The 19,343-nt window shown below is 42.6% G+C and overlaps 1 protein-coding gene and 1 pseudogene across 1 annotated transcript in view; one reads left to right on the top strand and one right to left on the bottom strand.

Moving 5' to 3' along the window:
- The window catches only part of psmb7 (proteasome 20S subunit beta 7), a 44,488-nt gene that overhangs the window by 24,050 nt on the left and 1,095 nt on the right, over positions 1–19,343 (bottom strand). The window contains exons 2-5 of the mRNA XM_088280937.1: positions 13,587–13,680; positions 11,475–11,572; positions 10,609–10,749; positions 10,394–10,509 (exon numbers count right to left, since the gene is read on the bottom strand). Coding sequence (XP_088137063.1) covers positions 10,394–10,509; positions 10,609–10,749; positions 11,475–11,572; positions 13,587–13,680 — 449 coding nt within the window. The remainder of the gene's footprint in view (positions 1–10,393; positions 10,510–10,608; positions 10,750–11,474; positions 11,573–13,586; positions 13,681–19,343) is intronic.
- On the top strand, positions 16,935–18,044 carry LOC148319653 (general transcription factor II-I repeat domain-containing protein 2B pseudogene; annotated as a pseudogene).

Genomic DNA, 19,343 nt, shown 5'->3' with positions numbered 1-19,343 from the left:
CGGGGGTGTGACGGTTGGGGCGAGTCAAAGCGAGCGAAGAAGCAGTTAAGCTCCTCTGCCAGCGATGCACTCGGGTCTACAGAGGTCGTGCTGCTGCCACGGAAGTTGGTGATGCTCCGTAGACCCTGCCACACCTCCCGTGGTCTGTTACTGGCAAGGTGGGCCTCCAGCCTCCCCTTGTAGGTTGCCTTGGCTAGCTTGATGCCTTTGCTCAGGTCAGCAAGAGCCACCCTGTACTGGGCTTTGTCGCCTGACCTGAAGGCAGCGTCACGGGCCTTGAGGAGAGAGCGAACCCTGCTGGACATCCAGGGCTTCGCATTTGGGAAGGTCCGTATAGTCTTTTGTTGGGACACAGTTTCCATGCAGAACTTGATGTAGTCCAGTACACAATGCGTGCAGACATCAAGGTCCTGATGATCAAAGAGGTCCCAGTTTGTGTCATGAAAGCAGTCCTGTAATTCACTCATGGCGTCGTCACGCCAGGTTTTCACAGTCTTTGTGGTAGGCCTGAATCTGCGCTTGAGAGGGGTGTACACAGGTGCGAGCTGCAAGGACAGGTGGTCTGACTGGCCGAGGGGGGCGAGTGGGAGGGCTCTGTATGCGTGCTTGATGTTCAAGTACACATGGTCGAGAGTGTTTGTCTCCCCTCGTCGGGCACTTGACATGCTGGTGAAACTCTGGGAGTACAGTCTTTAAATTGGCCTTATTAAAGTCTCCCGCTACAATGTGGACGCCATCAGGGTGCGCCCGCTGATGTTTATTGATGACGCACGCGAGTAGCGAGAGCGCCGTGCTAGTGCTAGCGTCGGGAGGGATGTAAACAGCTGTGACAATCACTACCGTTAGCTCCCTCTGGAGAAAATAAGGCCGGCATTTAACGGACATGAACTCGATGTCGGGGGAAGAGTGCTTCTCGACGATCGTGCTATCGCCGCACCAGTACTCATGCACGTAAACACAGAGCCCCCCGCCCCTCCTCTTACCGGTGTCCCTCGTCCGATCCGCGCGAGAGAGTGACATTCATGTTATAACAAAAAAAACCTGTAAAATATGTTGTCTGTTTACAATAACAATTGAGGGTCTAGAACACTGTTCAACCGAACAATTTACTTATGAACAACCAATTATCGTTATCAGCTTTCAAAAACAAGCACACACTACAATTAGCTAACATAATTAGTCCGTCATTTTGTGCAACAAATTAACATTTATAATTTCTATTTCTGGGGGTTTAAGATTACAATAATACCTGTACATGAATAAAATTGTACCATACCATTTAGAAAATGGGTGTAGAGAGAGAGATTCGTGTTAAACAATCAAACAATAAAACTGTCATGACCCGTGTCGGTCATGTCAGGGTTGTTGATTAGTATTATTGTCACGTCCCATGCCATGCTTTCGTGTTGTTGTTTTCTCAGCTGAGTGGGGGCGTTTTCTGCCAGCGCTCGTTCCCGCCCTGTCTCGCCCGGCTGATGAGACGCACACACCGGTTCCCCATTAGCCTCCCAGCTGACTCTCATTTGTACTGTTAATTACCGGACTATTTAAACACCCCGTGTCGACTGCTTGGCGTCGGTGCATTGCTCCCGCTCCACCCCCGAGCAATACGCGTTTGCCCCGATTGCTCGTTCATCCCGTTCTCGTTCATGTTCATGTGTAACTTGTCGCTGTCCTTGCTCCCCGTCATTTTTCGGCCTAGTCACTTTCTGTTCACCTTCTGTTATTTTCGCACCCCGCCACGTTTGTGTTTGTCCAGTTCCCTCGTTTGCCTTCCTGTTTTGTCGTTAATTAAACTCCCTTCAAGTTACCCGTGCCTTGGCTTCCCCGCATCTTTGGGTCCTCCCCGCTACCTCGCCTACCCGCGAGCTTAACAAAAACAACATTTAACTGACCTCTTACAATAAGTTCTTCTAAGCGTAGTTGATGAAAAGACCTGTGCAGTACGATGAGGTAATAACGATGAATGACTGCACAGGGGCATGAAGAGCTTTACTGCTCCTCGGATGACGCCGCAGACTGTCATGACCCGTGTCGGTCATGTCAGGTCTTTGTTTGTTTTTGTCACGCCCCGTTTCGGTCATGCCATGTCTTTGTTTTGTTGTCCCAGCTGAGTGGGGGCGTTTCCTCCAGCGCTCGTTCCCGTCCCGTGTCATCATGGCTGGAGAGACGCGCCCACCAGCCACACACCGGTTCCTCGTCAGTCACGCAGCTGTTTCACATTGACTTCATAATTACCAGGACTACTTAAGCGCTCAGGACCGACTGCTTGGCGTCGGAACATTGCTCCCTTTCCCTGACTGTCATGGCCGAGTCCTGATATCGTTCTCGTTCACGTGCGTAAGTTATTTGTCACGGTCCCTGTTTTCCTCATCATTTTGTTTTGTTTAGTCACGTTTAGTTCCTCTTCGTTATTTTGCACTTTGTCACGTCAGTTTGTTTTCTCCCAGCACCTGGTTTGCCCTCTTAAGTTCCCTCATTAAATTCCTTTTAAGTTACCCTTGCCTGGCTTTCGTGCATTTTGGGTCCTCCTCCTTCACCTCGCTACAAGCGAGCTTGACACAGACGATGCAGGAGAAGCTGCAGGAGGCGGCGTAGTGGCTATAGGAGGTGGCGTAAGGGATACAGGAGGCGGTGTAGCGGCTATAGATAATATATTTAATATTTTTTGATATTTTTAATTTTTGAATATTTTTTTTAGATCCGCGAAGCACTGAACCCGCGAAAGGTGAACCGCGAAGTAGCGAGGTATTACTGTACATCCCTTCCCCTATTGTACATGTAATTTGTCTTTCAAAACATTGCAATGAAGTGCAACCTATCTTTCATTTGGCACGGTCACACATACTGGTGTCGCACGAACACGTCTGCGGTCATTCGTCTCGGCTTGGACACACTGACCACGTGTTCCTTTGACGGACCATGGCGACAGTGACACTCGCAAGGCTACTTTGCTCTGATAACCGCAAGCTGGTGCAAGTAAACAAGTCATGTTTGATAGTTTGTACTTGTGCCATTGTACTATAGAACACGTCTACTACAAGTCTATGTTGTTAAAACATTTTTATTTTATGTTGCTTTAAGTGAAATAAAGCCACAACAGTTGCCAAAACGTTTTAGTTCTCAGCTTATTTTGGAGCAATGAGCATTGATTCCACTGTTGTGTTATCTGTTTGTAATGCATAATCTTTAAAAGTTCATCAGAAGTCTTTGCGATTGGGTGGAAACCATGTATTCCTATTTTTAACTAAAATGGAATAAAACCTTATTGAGTTATGGTCTAACAAATTTACAAAAACTAGACAAACTTTTTTTTTGCGTTTCCGTCGACTAAAACCTTTTTTAATTTTCGTTGACTCAAACTATCACTAATAGGAATTACTCAATCTGATGAAAACTAATAGGCATTTTCGTCATTCGTTCAAGACTAAATCTAAAATGCCTGCCAAAAAATAACACTGCATACAGTATAACATTAAGCAATAATTCAAAAACAGACAGTGAAAGCAGTACACAAATTACTGATACTAACTAGGGCTGGGACGATAATTCGATATAGATATTGCGATAGTTGGGTGATTGATATCAAGAGAAAATGGTATTGATGAATTATCGATCAAAAAAAAAAAAGACGAAGCAGATTCGACCTATCACTGCCCAACTCGTCACAAACTCCCTCCCATTGAGGAAATACATGCGCCGTTGAGCTAGCATGACTCAAAACAAAAAAAACGGTGGTGAAAGGTGGACATACCGGCCGACTTGAGGAAACGTCCCTCAGTTCCATCACATGGGAGCTCCGGAGGAGAGAGGCAGGCTTGCTTCATAGATAAGCCAATAAAAAGCACCCTCCCCGGACACGCACGGGACGAAACGGCCCGTAGCTCTATCACACGAGAGCTCCGGAGAAGCGAAGCGGGCGTACATAGCAGTTAAGCCGCTAACAAGCACCCTCCGCGGACACGCACGGGCCCGTAGTTCAGTCGCAAGGGAGACCGGAGTGCGTTTGACTTTTTATCTAGTTCATTTTGAATGTTAAATATTACATTGTAAAATAAAACAAATCAAATTCAGCCCTTTCCCCATTATTTTCAATAGTTAAAAAAAAAAAAAAAAAAAATTATTAATTCATTATCGACCGATATGACATACAAGCGTCACGATATCGTTTTCAGCCATATCGCCCAGCCCTAACACTAACACAAATATACAGTAGAAACCAGAAAACCGCAGAACAGTGACAGTCTCATGTTGGGTTGAAAGCCAAAGAATAAAAATACGTCTTCAAACGAGTTCTAAAAGTGGACAGAAAGAGGGCTTGCCTAACAATTATTGACGGTTATTACAGAAGGAAGCAACAGAAAAAGCTCCATCCCCACTCATCTTAGTACTAGGCATCTTCAGTAGTGTCTGGTCCACTGATACACTGGGTATGTGCACAGGGGTGGAGGAGCTCAGAGACAGGGTTCGCGGTTAACCGCTTCCCGATTGCCCGGGGCAAGTGAAATTTGGCCACGGGCAAGGTAAAATTATGAGCAACTTACCCGAGCAAGCATTTTTTAAAGCAGCCAAACATCTTTAATTTCGACGAAAACCGTGGTGTGATCTGTTTGTAGTCACTGTATGGTGATGGTTTAACCCAGACACCCCCTTATGTTGTGGTATGGTCCATTGGCCTTATCGGGGGCAATGGGCGGGCGCTACGGGGATCAGTTAGTTCAGTGAATGTCGAGTTAAATTGAGCGTCAATAAATCCCGCAGTATTGGAACTTGCTGTAGTTGCATGCTCATTTGAAGTTTGAAAAACACAACAAAAACCTACGATATTTGGGCCAAAAATTGACGGCCGGAAGTTTTCTTACCTTCTGCGCATGTTTACAAGTGGCGACGAGTTCGTTCAAATCCGAACATTTCGGATTCCTCTGACATGACTAAAATTGCTTGAATATTTTTAAGTAGACAATTCAGTTGTGAGTAAGGAAGGGAGTAATATTTGATTATTGGCTGTTAATTCATTAGCTCCATGATGTGACCTGACATAGTGTCAGTGACTGTGTTCTGTTTATGCTATGAAACTTATGGAGGCAGCACCACAGGCACTGGTTTTAAAGGAATACACAAATTTCCCACACTCATAATTTACTCATGTGATTACTCACTTAATAGGCTCTCTTGGATTTAAAATTGATAATCTGGATTACTGTAATATCATTTTCCTAATTTAACATGCAGATTTGTTAATTATTAAAACTACAATTAACATTTTCAATAACTGCACAGGGCAAGGTAATTTAATCTTCGGGCAAGAGAAAAAAAATTGTCACTTGCCCAAGTTGGGCAAGTAATTTGGCCACTCGGGCAAGGCAAATTTTAGTGGCAATTGCCCTATGGGCAAGCAGTTTTTAAAGTTAACTTCGAACCCTGAGAGAGGTACGCTGGGGAGAGGCCATTTATAGACAATACACCTCCAAACAAGCTTGGTCACGCACTCTTGCGGCTATCCACAGTTGCAGAGGCCCCACAGGTCTGGCTAGTTCAATCCAATCACATTCAACAATAAAAGGTTGAATAAAGGCAACTAGCTTGTTCTCGTCTGCTGAAGAGGTTGCACCTTTAATCCCAAAGGCTTCTTCAGTTTAAAATTTTCGGTGTGGAGACCCTTACTTATGTCTTGGTGGATGGACTCTCTGGTGGTGGTTACCAATTGTCTGTTGTTGCCCGATATGCTTCGAGAAATGACCGTCCTGCATACCAATTAGTTGGAGAGTCTACATTTAATAATTACTTTTGAGAGCTCTGGGAATTTTGTCCCATTTGAAACTGTGCCATTTTTTAACTCATTTACTCCCCCGGACGTACAAGTACGCCTGTTAAAGCAATAGCGCCCTCTACCAAAGACGTACAAGAACGTCTCTGTGTCTTTTTTACGTCATAGTGTACATAAGGGTCTGATGCAACCTCTGACTGAGAATCAGCCTTGTCCGCATTGTAAATCATATAGAAATCAACCACCAGGCGGCAGAGGTACAAAAGATCCGCCTTGATTCTGCGCCAGAGGTACAAATAGGGGGTGGGATCCTGGGGTAGACTGTAGAGTGTGGAGAGCAGCGTGGTTAGCAGCAGCAGCAGCAGCAGCATTAGCAATGAAAACCTCCAAGCAATTGACGATCGAGGAATGCTTTTTTGTAAAAAAAAAAAAAAAAAGCTTCCCGAAAGCACGATCAAGGCAATGGAGATGGTTTGGTTGAGAGGATGACGCTTCGTCATCGTCAAACCAAACAACCGTCGAAAGAGGCTGCGCGTGCCTTGCGGCCTGCATCGCCGGCGGCGTCAGACAAGGACAATGTCCATGCCGGACGTAGAGCACATCGTCCGCAAATTGTCTCGCCAGAGTCAAGCGATAAAGACCGCGGCGCTGGTGTCGCACATGGTCCCAATCGCCCACAAACGGGACTCCTCGGAATCGAGCGACGACGACCGCCGCCGCGGGGCCCCGCGTGTCTCACGTGCGCGACTTTGCCCAAGCAGCTCACAAAACGCTTTGTCGGAGACTTCCAACAGTGAAGACGAATTTGAACCGGATTTGGACCCCGACTTGTCCGACGAGTATGTGCCTTCGGACAACAGCGAAATAGCAGAGAATCCTCATCAGACCCCCCACCGAACGAGGAGGTAAGGGCTCGCAAGTTCCCATTGAACATGTGGTTACCCCTCATGCAATTATTGTTCATTTCATGCATCTTGCGGGCAGAATATGTAGCGTAAATGTAGCAGTTACACGCGAGAGTAACTAAGCAAGTCTGTTGCAACAATACTGAATGGTGTGGTAATCATACATACTTTCAAAAATTTACAGATTGTGCATCCCACGGCAAAAAAGTTCCTCCTCGCGTTGTTGGTGTAAAGAAAGGTAAAGAATGAAACTTCACACTCCAGCAATAAAATGCAGCAATAAAATATATTTCCAATCGTTTATATTTCTGTAATTTACAGGCTGTGCATCAGGAAGCAGAGGTTCAAAATGGCGTCATACTGGATAGCAACTGAGGAATATCCCCTTTACAGCAACCCCTGGGCCACTGAATGCCGCTGCCCATCTGGAGTCTGAGGAGCCAGCTGACTTCCTGCAGCTGTTTATCACGCATGATCTTCTGCAGCACATAGCGGATGCCACCAATCGCTTCGCGGACAATTTTTTTGACACGAACCCCAGTGGTGTTCACCGCAAAAAACTGCGATGGAGACCAACAACCGTTGCGGAACTAAAATAATTTTTCAGGCTCAGTTTCATCACAGGATTTGTGGGGAAAAAAACAACCCTTGTGATGTACTGCTCCGTACATCATTTACATACAAACCCTATTTTTGGTCAGACAATGGCAAGGAACCGATATCAAAACATTTTGAGGTTCCTCCATTTCAACACGGCGGCGACATTTGACGCATCCGCTAGACTGTACAGGGTCAATCAGGTGCTCAATTACCTGCTGGACAAATTCAAGACACTGTACCAGCCAAACAAAGACATTTGTATCAACAAGGGGATGATGAAGTGGCGAGGGCACCTTTCATTTCGGGTTTACAACCCACAAAAACCTGTCAAATATGGCATAAAAATCATACATTTTGTGCGACTCTGAAACATACAAAGGGGAGGCTTGTACGGTTGCCAACATTGTGTCTGTGCTTCTTGACCGCCTCACCGGACAGGGATAAACTCTCTTTAAGGACGATTTTTATAATTCGGTGGACATGTGCACAAGGCTTCTTGAGGCAAAGACCCATGTGTGTGGCACACTACTTTATAATTTGTGGCTCTCCTCTATTTAACCGGAGGCCACAAAGAGCACCTTGGGGCCAGGGGGAAGACTTGCCTGCCATAACGGCAATGTGTGATTGCATGGCAGGACAAGCGCACTGTGAAGATGGTGACCACCTGCCACAAGGATCAAATGCGGAAGGTTGACATGTGGAAGAAAGGTCAAAGGCGAAAGGTCAGCGTGATGAAGCCGGAGTGTGTTGTAGTTTACAACTGATGCATGAATGGGGTGGACAAATTGGACCAAAATACTGCTTACTACCCCTTCATGCGGAGGACCCTGAACTGGCCAAAAAAGTTTGTTGCTTATTTGAGCATGTTCAATGCTTGTTATTTTTAAAGCCAGACACCCAAACAAGGCACACTCCCTTCTAGATTTTATGATGAATGTTGCAGACACATGGACATCAAAGCCGCACATTATGGCGGAAGTAAATGTTGAGGGTGCTGTGGTTCAGGGACAAAATACTCGGGCCCCTTACAAATCTGATCCACCAATTCAGCTTGCCCAGCCTTTGGACAAGCACAAGCTTGCCTATTCGCCTCGGACCAGCAAAGCCAGACCACAAAGGAAGTGTCGGGTCTGTTTGCGCAAAGGCAAGCGGAGTGAGACACGAATGTGGTGTGAAATATGTTGTGTGCCCTGGCATCAAGGTAACTGTTTTGTTTTGTTTTATAATCACACAAAAAAGTATGTATGAATGCTAGAGGACATGCATGTGCACGCACTTTTACATGCACATGCACACACACTGATGTCTTTCATTTTTGTACATAGTTCAACAGTTTAAAACAGTTCATTTCAGCAGTTCAATCGTTTTGTGTTATGTGCAAATCAACTTATTTTGTTATCAAAAACACGTTTTTTTGTGCTTTTTTTGTTATTTTATAGAAGGCACACATTATTATTTAGATGTTTGAGGTGTCATAAAAGCCATAAATAAGTGTCAAAGTTCAAATTATGGTCGAAATGCATCAGTTTACAAAAAGCTCATTTTCTCTGTTTTTCCCCAGAAATTGGAGTTTTCATGAAATTTAGCTATTTTCAAATGCCGATTGCTCAAGAATGGAAGATAGAAACAAACTTTTTTTCTGTTGAAAGAGGAGAGTCTCATCTTTCTTTTGCTGTGCTCCGTGTTTATATAGCATTAGAATACAATATTCTGTGGGCCTTGCAATATCACTCAAAACCCAGGAAAAGGCTGGGATTGAGCGGGGTTGCTCCAGTGAAAATGGCTGGTCTTTAATGAGTCAATAAATTATGGAATTTTGATTTATTTATTTGTAATCCAATTTATTGTTTAATCATAGGCTTGAGGTGCTGAGCTACCGTCCAGGCAAGATTAATTACACTGCTTCATACATTTGAGAAGTGCACCACCTATTGAGAATGTCAGCAACAAAACCATACAAGTTATTTAAATGTCGAGCCACAGCAAAAAGGAAAATATTGAATTTCTAAAATAAAACATGACCCTTGTAAGAGCCATATTGAGGAATGTTTTCTAAGTTGGAATTCATTATTATTATTTAAATATTACTGAGATGCATAATTGTATTTTATGCAGGAAGAAAATTTAGTTTAGCATTGCGTGTCTTAGAAACGGTATTGATTACCTAACGAGCCACACGTGAGAAGGTAGTCATGTGACATGCCGTATAAATAGTAGTCATGTGACGTGCCTAAAACACACATTCAGAAGGTCGGGTGGTGGTGACAAAGTTTTTCTGACCGACGCCAAGCAGCGACTTCAATCATCGACGCCAAGCAGCGACTTCAATCCTCGACGCCAAGCAGCGACTTCAATCCTCGACGCAAGCAGCGACTCCAACAACGACGCCGATCAACGAACTCTGACAGCCACTGTGACAGCCACACTACCGACGCTGGTCAACGAGCGCCGACAGCGGCAACCACGATCAGCGACCTCAAGCCACATCGATCGACGACCTCGACCACGTCATGTTTGAGTTATGGAAATATTAGTAAACTTGTGAAACGAAGATCCTGAGTTGGAAGTTTTGTCGCGTCAGGCTAGTTATTATTCACCCGCTCCTACAGTGGCAAGTAAACCCGAAAGAGTTGCCACTACAACCCTAATTTCTGGGTTATGACAACTCATTTTGATACACTTGTCTGACTTCTAGCATGTTGGCATTTCTCTCCTTCATAATGGATGCGACAAGCAGTGATTCGTTTTGTCCATTTCTTCTATTTAAAAGCTGTGCTGAACTCAAAACGGTGCAATGTTTCTATCTTCTGGCATCTGTTCATCATTAATGATGTTGAAGCTTAAATATCAGACAAACTGGGCGAGACTCTCCTCCATGCGTTAAAAACTTTGCTTCTTTAGATTGCAGTTGAAAAATAATTACTTTTTCACCAGATACCAATCACCTGCAAATTACATTTTCTGCCGATTCCTGATCACACGATCGGCTCAAGGTAAATCATATTTCCTAAAACATGTCTATGATTTTGGCACAATTTACTAATTAACTGGCAAGCGAAAACACGATCTACATCTGAAAAGGCTACATATTCCTGTTTCTGTTGTGTTTGCAGAAACTAACCCATGGTGACATATGGAAGCTTGTCAGTAGAGCCATGAGGGTAGATGCTGTAAAGATGAGGACCATTACAGTCCACTCCACCGAGAACCAGAGCAGCACCAATGTAGCCCTGATACCTGAATTAAAAAAAAAAAGTATCAAAAACATGTATTTGTTTGTATTGATTAAAACCAGAATTGAGTATACTGTGCAATGATAAAGCCAATGCCGTATACCTGAAAAGCATTTGCTTGAACATGCGGTTAGCTGTGGCCACACGTGGCAGTCTGCCAGTGGAGAGGGCGTGTAGCTCGAGATTGGAGGAAATGATCTGAGTGGTCATTTCTGTGTCTGCAGCTGTTCCTGCTCCACAACAGCTGCATAATAAAGGTATACAACAAGCTGACACTTCATCTCAGATGTAACAGATCAATGGAAAAACATGCTAATTAAAATGTCCCTTGGCAACAAAATGCATTTTTTTCACCACTGTTTTATACATAACATAAGCGAAAAGGAATCTGTGACGTAAGGTTGTGTATAAGATTTATATCTATACAGTTTGTTGACTATCATGCAACAGTTGATGAAATGCAAAAGACAAAAACAATCTATTCATTGGTGTTTTTAAGTGAAATACTGAAACACTGGAGAAACAATCTTCGTCACAGTATGCCCCATCGCTACTTTATGGGGGCCAAGTGTTTTCCACTGAATTATCATGACTGCTTGATCAATGTTTAAGTCTCTCCAGCTAACTTAGCTTAGCATAGATTGCCATCTGTGTCTGACCAACCTGATTATGAGTTTTAAGCGATGAGCGTATTGTGGAAAATGTGAACGTTAGTTCTGATGTAATTTTTACATGCAAACTTAATATATAAGTGCCAATGTTAAACACAACATACAAATGTCATTTTAAGTACTGCTCCTGGAGTCTGGAGGTTATCAGAACTCACGTTGAGGGTTTTTATTTAACAGACTGCCCGCTTGGAAAAACTAAGGCAAATCATTAATTCTGTATAAATACAGTTATTCTTACAATGACTCAGATGCTGACACTCAAGAGACAATTTCTTTAAAGTGAAACCCAATCACTTACTAAATATTTGGTGAGATGTAGTGTATCTTGGAGCAGTTCTTGTCAGCCACTACCATGCCTTCTGTGGCTCTAGTGTCAGCTCCAAGGACAACACCATCCTTAAAAAGAGAATGACAATATTTCTTAATTCAGTTAATCCATCTTAACTTTACAGTGGTGGGGTTGCACATTAGATTTTTTTTGTCTCGTTCAAATAGAAAAACCTAAACTAATTTGAGGTAGGAAAGGAGAGGGTTGAGGATGTCAACCTTGCAGTCCAGACCCGTTTCCCATAGAAAATATGTGCCACGTTAGGAAGCCTAAAACATAACGGAGACCCCAGACATTTGAAAAAGCTGAAGCTGTACATCAAGAAAGAATGGATAAGAATGATCCCTAAAAAGCTTCAACAATTATGTCCTCGGTTACCAAAACGTTTAAAGAATGCTGTTCAAAGAAAAGGTGATCGTCTCAGTGACTCTGTCCCATCTTTTTTGTAATGAGTTGCAGCCATAAAATCTTGTCCTCTCGTGTATAAAATTAAATAGATTAAACATGGGTCGCAGTCTGCGGGTGGCAATCCCAATAGATTGAACATGATTTGAAAATCATTGTATTCTGGTTTTATTAATGTTCAACACAATTTCCCATTTTTATTGAAATTGGGTGGTATGTAATTACAGAAACCTTATAGTAGGGCAGAACGATGTATCGTTTTGAGACCGAAATCAGACATGATTCCAAGATCGCCAAAGCTGCGGTTTGTGCCACATTGACGCAGTTTGCCATGCGGTAGTGATTAAAAAAAAAAAAAAAAAAAATTTGTAAAATAAATTAAAAAAAAAACTAAATAAAAAGGGGGCGGGGGGTTGGGGAGGGGAAAAAAGTAATTTTTCGCCGCTGTTTGAGTGCTCGGCCCCAAGCTATCTTGCGCCGCAGTAGTATGGGCTTCATTTGTACGATATGAAAGTCCATGCACGGCAGCAGCCATGAGCTACGTGATGACAAATAAACGACCCGACTAAGAAGTACCGTTTTAAATGAGGAGGCGAACGAGGGGTTGCTAAGAGTGCTAATTGCTAAAGTGCATTCAGCGTCGGGAAGGACCCAAAATAAATACTCAGCTATATAGTTGATTTTCCACAGATGTCCAGTAAGAACCGTTAGGATGGAGAGCCAGCAGTTATGAACAGGAATATTGTATTTCAAATCAATACTTGGGATGGACAGATTAATCGAAATTGATTTAATATCGATATAATCTGCTCAAAATATTCATCGAAATAAAAAAAAAATAATCGATTCGCAACGCCATGTTAACCAAAGCCGTTCTCTCATGCCTGTGCTGTAAACAAACTGCACCCCTACGCACAATTACTTAATACGATGTAAACTTCCCTTTCATAGCAACACAGCAGTGATAAACGAGCATTTATAAAGGAAACAAGTAGCAGCTGATGCCCGATTTAATTTAGGACAAGTACTGTTGTGTCTCTACAGTAGATTGTGGCGGTGCTAAACAATATGTACTTTGTTTGTGGATCGCTGCAGCATCACACGAGCGCACAGAGACAAGCGTGGCAGCAATTTAAATAAATAAAATATCAAATCAAAATCGGGAACTGAAAATCCAAAATCAAATCGAATAGGGGTTTGAGAGAATCAATTAGTATCCAGACATAATATAAGATGACAGCTATATTAGAAATTTAGCAGACGCTCTGAGACTGGAACACGTAAACGGCTGAAATCACCATGACGAAGAGTTTCGATGTCAAACGTATATTAAATACTTATCATCTCATCACATCAATAATATTTGCACCACAGAGTACGGAGGTTTGAGATCCACACAATAAAAGGTCTCCAAATAGTATTTATTAATTTAGCCTTGCTAAGGGACAATGAATTGAAATGGACTTGAATTGAAAATAAATTAAAAAAAGGCAGCCAGAAAAATTGTGATTCATTTTTTACATAAAATCGTCCAGCCCTACAGTCGTTGCAGATGGGAATAAAGTTGGACAAAACACGTTTGAAAGGATATAAAGTGCAGAAAGCTTGAAGTGACTGACACACACACACACACACACACACACCATATGCATTTGTTTTAGTAATTTTTCCACTCACCTTGAACACAACACCGCAGATAGTAGTTCCAGTTTTACGAGCAGCTGGCAAATTACAACCCGCTTCATTTGCTTTTTCTTCCAGGAAGCTATTCCTACAGAATAAAATAAGATAAAAAAACACTTAAACCACATAAAAGCACATGCACACTTTTTTTCTGTGGCGGAGTACTTCCTATGCAGCACTCACTGTAGAGGAAGCAAAAGCAAAAAATGCGCACATCCTCGCAAGAGCGCATCTGTGTCAGGACAGCTTCTACCCCATTTTCTGAACCATCAGTAGTGACAACGTTTGTGATGTTTACCTTAAGTGATTTTTCCCTGGACATCTTGGAAGACCTCAGCTATGGGCTGTTATATGTGCCACAAGAAACATAATATCGATTTGAATGTGAATTGCTTAACTTGAATATTTGAATTGAAAACAGAATATTTGAATTAAAAACTGAATATTTGAATCGAAAACTGAATTATTGAATAACAACAATTGTATATTTATTGTTTAATTTTAATCAGAATTTTTCCATTTATAATTAATGTAATTCAATAATTCAGTTTTCAATTCAATAATTCAGTTTAAAATTCAGATATTCAAGTTCAGCAATTCACATTCAAGTCGATATTCAGATTCAGTTTCTAGTGGCACAAATATCAGGCCACAGGGGTGCCTCTAGGATGAGCAATGAATTCCAGATACATAGACCTCCTCGTCGGCCAATTTGGCACAAATAGCAGCCCATAAAACAGCACCTTTGTTTTTAAGGCCGTTAGGTTTTTCATGAGTATTGCCAGCCACCATTGCATAGAATATAAGATAAAATATAAGCTATGCCAGGTAAATTTGCGGTGAACTAATCAGCAACCAGCTTTGCTATTGTCCGATGCTTGGCGCTAGGGCTGGGCGACCTAAAATCAATATCGCGATAAATCGGGCAATTTTACCTCGGTGACGATAAATGCGCGATAAATTCCCCCTGAGGACCAAAATCAAAGTAAATGCACATTAACTGCTTTTTTTTTTTTATTGACCAACTGCTACACATTACTTTCAATGAAAAATAAAAGTACAAAAATCATTTGAATAAACATTCAAAATAGCTTGCTTTGCATGACTTGAACAATGTCACGAAGAACAGGAGAAAAAGGGGACCTCTCACAAAATCTTTTGCTGCAAATATATTGTGCCGAGATGCTGTAATGCCATTTGCAAAGGCCTTGATTTGTGTAAAGGTATCTTGTAAACATTATAAATAATGCCTTGTGCAAAGGAGCTAGTCGCCTGTGAACAAAATGCTAAATAAAATGAAAAAAATGTCATTGGAATGCTAATGCCAAATAAACAAGTGCGCATCATCATCAAAATGTGCCGTCTCGAGTACTCTGGTGCGCAGTTGCCACTTGTCGTCTATGTACTGCACATTCAGGCTCAAACAGGGATCCATGTTGCGACTCGACCACATGTCGGAAGTGGATGCAAAATGCTCGCCATGTCTCCGCTCCCGTCCCGATGTTGTCCATATCGGGAAGTGCTGTTTGCGACAAATATTTTCGTACCTCTTACCGGCCACTGTAACTAGAGGAGCTCTATCTTTAGCAATGTGCTCGGCTATCGCGTCCACCTCTGAGACGTTCTCTCGTATGGTGTCGCCTCCGTTATGGGCTGTTGTCACTTGTCCAACCTTGCTTCTCACTTTGAACTTTTAGCACAAGCTCCAAGTCAACAGCATGGTTGTGTTGTGAGCTGTGAAAAAGAAAAGGTTGGACGCGCTGTTTCAGGTGCTTACGATGCACTTTGTAGTTCATGTTCTTTTGCTCAAACATCGTCTTTATGGAACCCAAAACATTTCAAAACGACAGATGTCTAATCTCTTTTCGGGACTAGCGCGACAGGAACAATTTCAACTAACGTTACTTCGTCTGCAGCCATGTCAGCCGCTTCAGGATTTGAATCGCCAGCTACGAACGTGTCTTCTGTTTACATTCTTCTACACCGCATGAGTCACGTGACTACATGCGCTGTAGCCGTTGAACATCGCCGCAGACAGAAAAGACTTTGCTTTTTCTTTTTTTAGACACCGAATTTACCGACATGGGCAAAATGATGTCGGTCATTGTAATACATTTCGGTAACGGTAAATTTTCGGTTTATCGCCCAGCCCTACTTGGCGCCCTCTAGAGGTCTCTTTCGGTCCTGCAAAAGCACAATCAAAGTAACACATGGTTGTGGATGGCGGCTGGCAATACTCATGATCGTTTACGACCTTCAAAATGAAGGTGCTGATTGGCCGGCGAGGAGATCCATGTATCTGGAATCCATTGCTCATCCTAGAGCAGACCTGGGCATTGCACGGCCCGCGGGCCACATCCGGCCCGCCGGGTGGCACAGACTGGCCCGTATGACAGACCTGGGCATTGTATGGCCCGGGCCACATACCTTTGGTTGACTCTGACCGCGAGTGTAAGGTTAATTGGAAATTTCAAAATAAACATACTTTTTAATTTCACCTCATTCATGGGCTAAAGCTGCACTGCTTTTATTCTGAAATTGTTTTTTTTAATTCCCGCACAATGTGCGTCGCACATAATGACGCAATGCGTATATCAAGACATGCGCGCGATTGAATCACAACAAGACGACGTTCGCCCTCAAAAATGTCCGCTCAGGCTAAAAAAAGCAAGGTAGATGCCGAATGTAGAATTTTCAACAAAAATTGGACAGTGAAGTATTTATTTACTGAAGTTAGAGGTAAAGCTGTGTGTTTAGTTTGCGGGGAGCAGATCGCCGTGTTGAAGGACTACAATTTGAGTCGGCATTACCAGACGAAACATGCAGAGAAATATAAAAACCTAACTGATGCTGAAAGAGCGCAGACATCGGAAGCTTTGCTAGCTAAGCTGCAAACGCAGCAAGGATTTTTTACCGGGCTTCATGCATCCAGGGATGCAGCAACCAAGACCAGCTTTGTGATATCCCACAAAATAGCCAAAAACAGCAAGCCATTCTCAGAGGGGGAGTTCGTGAACGAGTGCTTGGTAGACTCTGCAGCACTAATATGCCCTGAAAAAAAAAGCGGCATTTGAGCAAGTCCCGCTGTCCAGGCGAACCGTGACGAGAAGGGTCGAGGACATTGCGGGGAATCTGGAGCTACAGCTGCAACGTGAAGTGCCAAGTTTTGATTTTTTCTCATTGGCTCTGGACGAGAGTTGTGATGTCCGCGACACAGCCCAGCTACTCGTATTTGTCCGCGGGATAACGCCGGACTTCTGGATTACGGAGGAGCTGGCAGCAATGCGGTCGTTAAAAGGGACGACGACAGGGAGCGATCTCTTCACTGAGGTAAATGCTTGTATGGACACGTTGGGACTGAAATGGGACAGACTGGCAGGTGTCACCACGGACGGTTGTCCAAATATTACCGGGAAAAATGGCGGACTTTTAAAACGCATGCAGGATAAAGTGACTGAAATGGACCCTGATCAGAAATTAGTATTTTTACATTGTATTTTACACCAACATGTGTTGTGCAAATCAGTGCTAAAAATTAACCATGTTATCGATGTTGTTACTAAAATAGTTAACTTCATCAGGGCGCGGGCACTGAATCACAGACAGTTTGTCACACTTCTGGAGGAGCATGAGAGTGAGCACAGTGACATTGGCTACCACACTTCTGTGAGATGGCTTAGCCTGGGCAAAGTGTTAAAAAGAGTCTGGGACCTGAAAGCAGAAATCCAGGAGTTTTGTGAGACAAAAGGCAAGGCCATCCCAGAGTTCGCAGATGAGGTCTGGATGGCAGATTTCGCATTTGCTGTTGATGTGACTGCACTGATGAATGAACTGAACACCAAGCTGCAAGGCAAGGGCCTTTTTGTACATGAAATGCACAGCTTGGTGAAGGCTTTCATGAGAAAGATACTGTTTCTTTCAAGACAACTGGAGAGCAACACTCTCACTCACATGCAAACCCTGAAAGAAGTCACACCATCAGCTGATAACCTCTGCAGGTACTCATCCATGTTAGGAGCATTGCATGGTGAGTTTGCAAGGCGATTTGAGGATCTAAGAACAATGGAGGATGAAATCCACATGATTTCCTTTCCCTTTACCTTCAGTGTGGATGATGCACCCAGTGATGTTCAGCTGGAACTCATTGACCTGCAGTCTGATGGAGTACTGGCAAAGCACTTTAAGTCAGGATCTCTGCTGGATTTCTACTCTTCTCTCAAGGAGGAGAACTTTCCAAACATTAGGAGACATGCTCAGAAGATGTTTGTTCTCTTTGGCTCTACCTACATTTGTGAACAAACATTTTCAATTATGAAGTTTACAAAATCCAGGTACAGATCCTCTCTCACTGATGATCATCTGTCAGCTGTGCTTCGCATCTCCACTTCAGACATTCAGCCTGACTTTGATGCACTTGTTAAAGCCCAGCAGAGATTAGATTTCTCTCACTGAACAAGAAAAATGAACATTGAAACACCAAATGAGGCAGTTAGACCACAAATGTAGGCATGTTACTGTAAGGCACCAGATAACAATGAACTGGGACACTTTTTCTCAAAATCACAGTTCAGTGACAGTCAATATGTTGTATCTTGCTTAATGTTTGGTGCAAAAAGACAATATTGTGATGTCTTTAAAATGCTCAGAACCTTTACACAACTATCCAACAGTATATGGAACTCAAAATGTGTTTTGAAGTGAATGTGACAGAATACGTTTACTAATATGAGTCACAAATAGTAAAAAATGTTAATATTTTGTCTACCATTGTGTTGAGAAATTTGAATGAATAAATTTTTGTAAGGCAACCTCATTTTTTCAGTTTATTTGGTATTTAGTTTCATTGCTTAACTTTAATATATACTCTTGCCAGCTTGTCAAAACAGTGCTATTTACTGCTTTTTAAAAAAGAAATGCAATTAATATTATGCAGAATTGAGTTCAGCCTTTTGGCCCGGCCCTCCACAATATTTTATGTTTCTTATGTGGCCCCATGGAAAAAATAATTGCCCACCCCTGTCCTAGAGGCACCCCTGTGGCCTGATATTTGTGCCACTAAAAACTGAATATTTGAATTGAAAACTGAAGATTTGAATTAAAAACTGAATATTTTCATTTTAAACTGAATTATTGAATTGAAAACTGAATTATTGAATTGAAAACTGAATTATTGAATTACATAAATTGTAAATGGAAAATTCTGATTAAAATTAAACAATAAATATACAGTTGTTATTCAATAATTCAGTTTTCAATTCAAATAGTCAGTTTCTAGTGGCACAAATATCTGCCCATACTCCGCAACCAAAATGTAGCCCTACAATGCGGTGCCACCGAAATATTTGTCACAAATATTCTCAGTTCCCTTTTTAACAACATAAAACAACAAAGAAATAGCGGATTAGATGACCATGTTACGCAAGTAGAGTTAGCTGTGAGGATGTAGCTCTCCTGTTGACGAAGGCCCAATCCAGGCTTGCAGTTCTCCTAAACACTAGGTTTCTGCACTAAATAAAGATGAGCATCGGGCCACTTTGTAACATCGAACCTAATAAGAGCCAGACTGACAATGTCAATCATTCAAAGGAGGTGTCCACAGGATAAATCTGGGACTGGTCCAGTGGAATGCTCTTGGGAAATTCAGTACATTGGTTTGAGGTGATTAGTCGAAGCGGCAACTTGTGCACGCCTACTAAACTTTTGTTTTGACTAAACCCCAAAAAACGCCAATTCAGGGCAAAATAACGCGAT

Source organism: Idiotropiscis lumnitzeri, chromosome 18 (genome assembly GCF_059441095.1).
Source record: "Idiotropiscis lumnitzeri isolate Australia: NSW breed Sydney's pygmy pipehorse chromosome 18, RoL_Ilum_1.0, whole genome shotgun sequence".
Lineage (NCBI taxonomy): Eukaryota > Metazoa > Chordata > Actinopteri > Syngnathiformes > Syngnathidae > Idiotropiscis > Idiotropiscis lumnitzeri.
The sequence above is the reverse complement of the archived record's forward strand: the minus strand, read 5'-3'. Positions and strand labels throughout refer to the sequence as shown.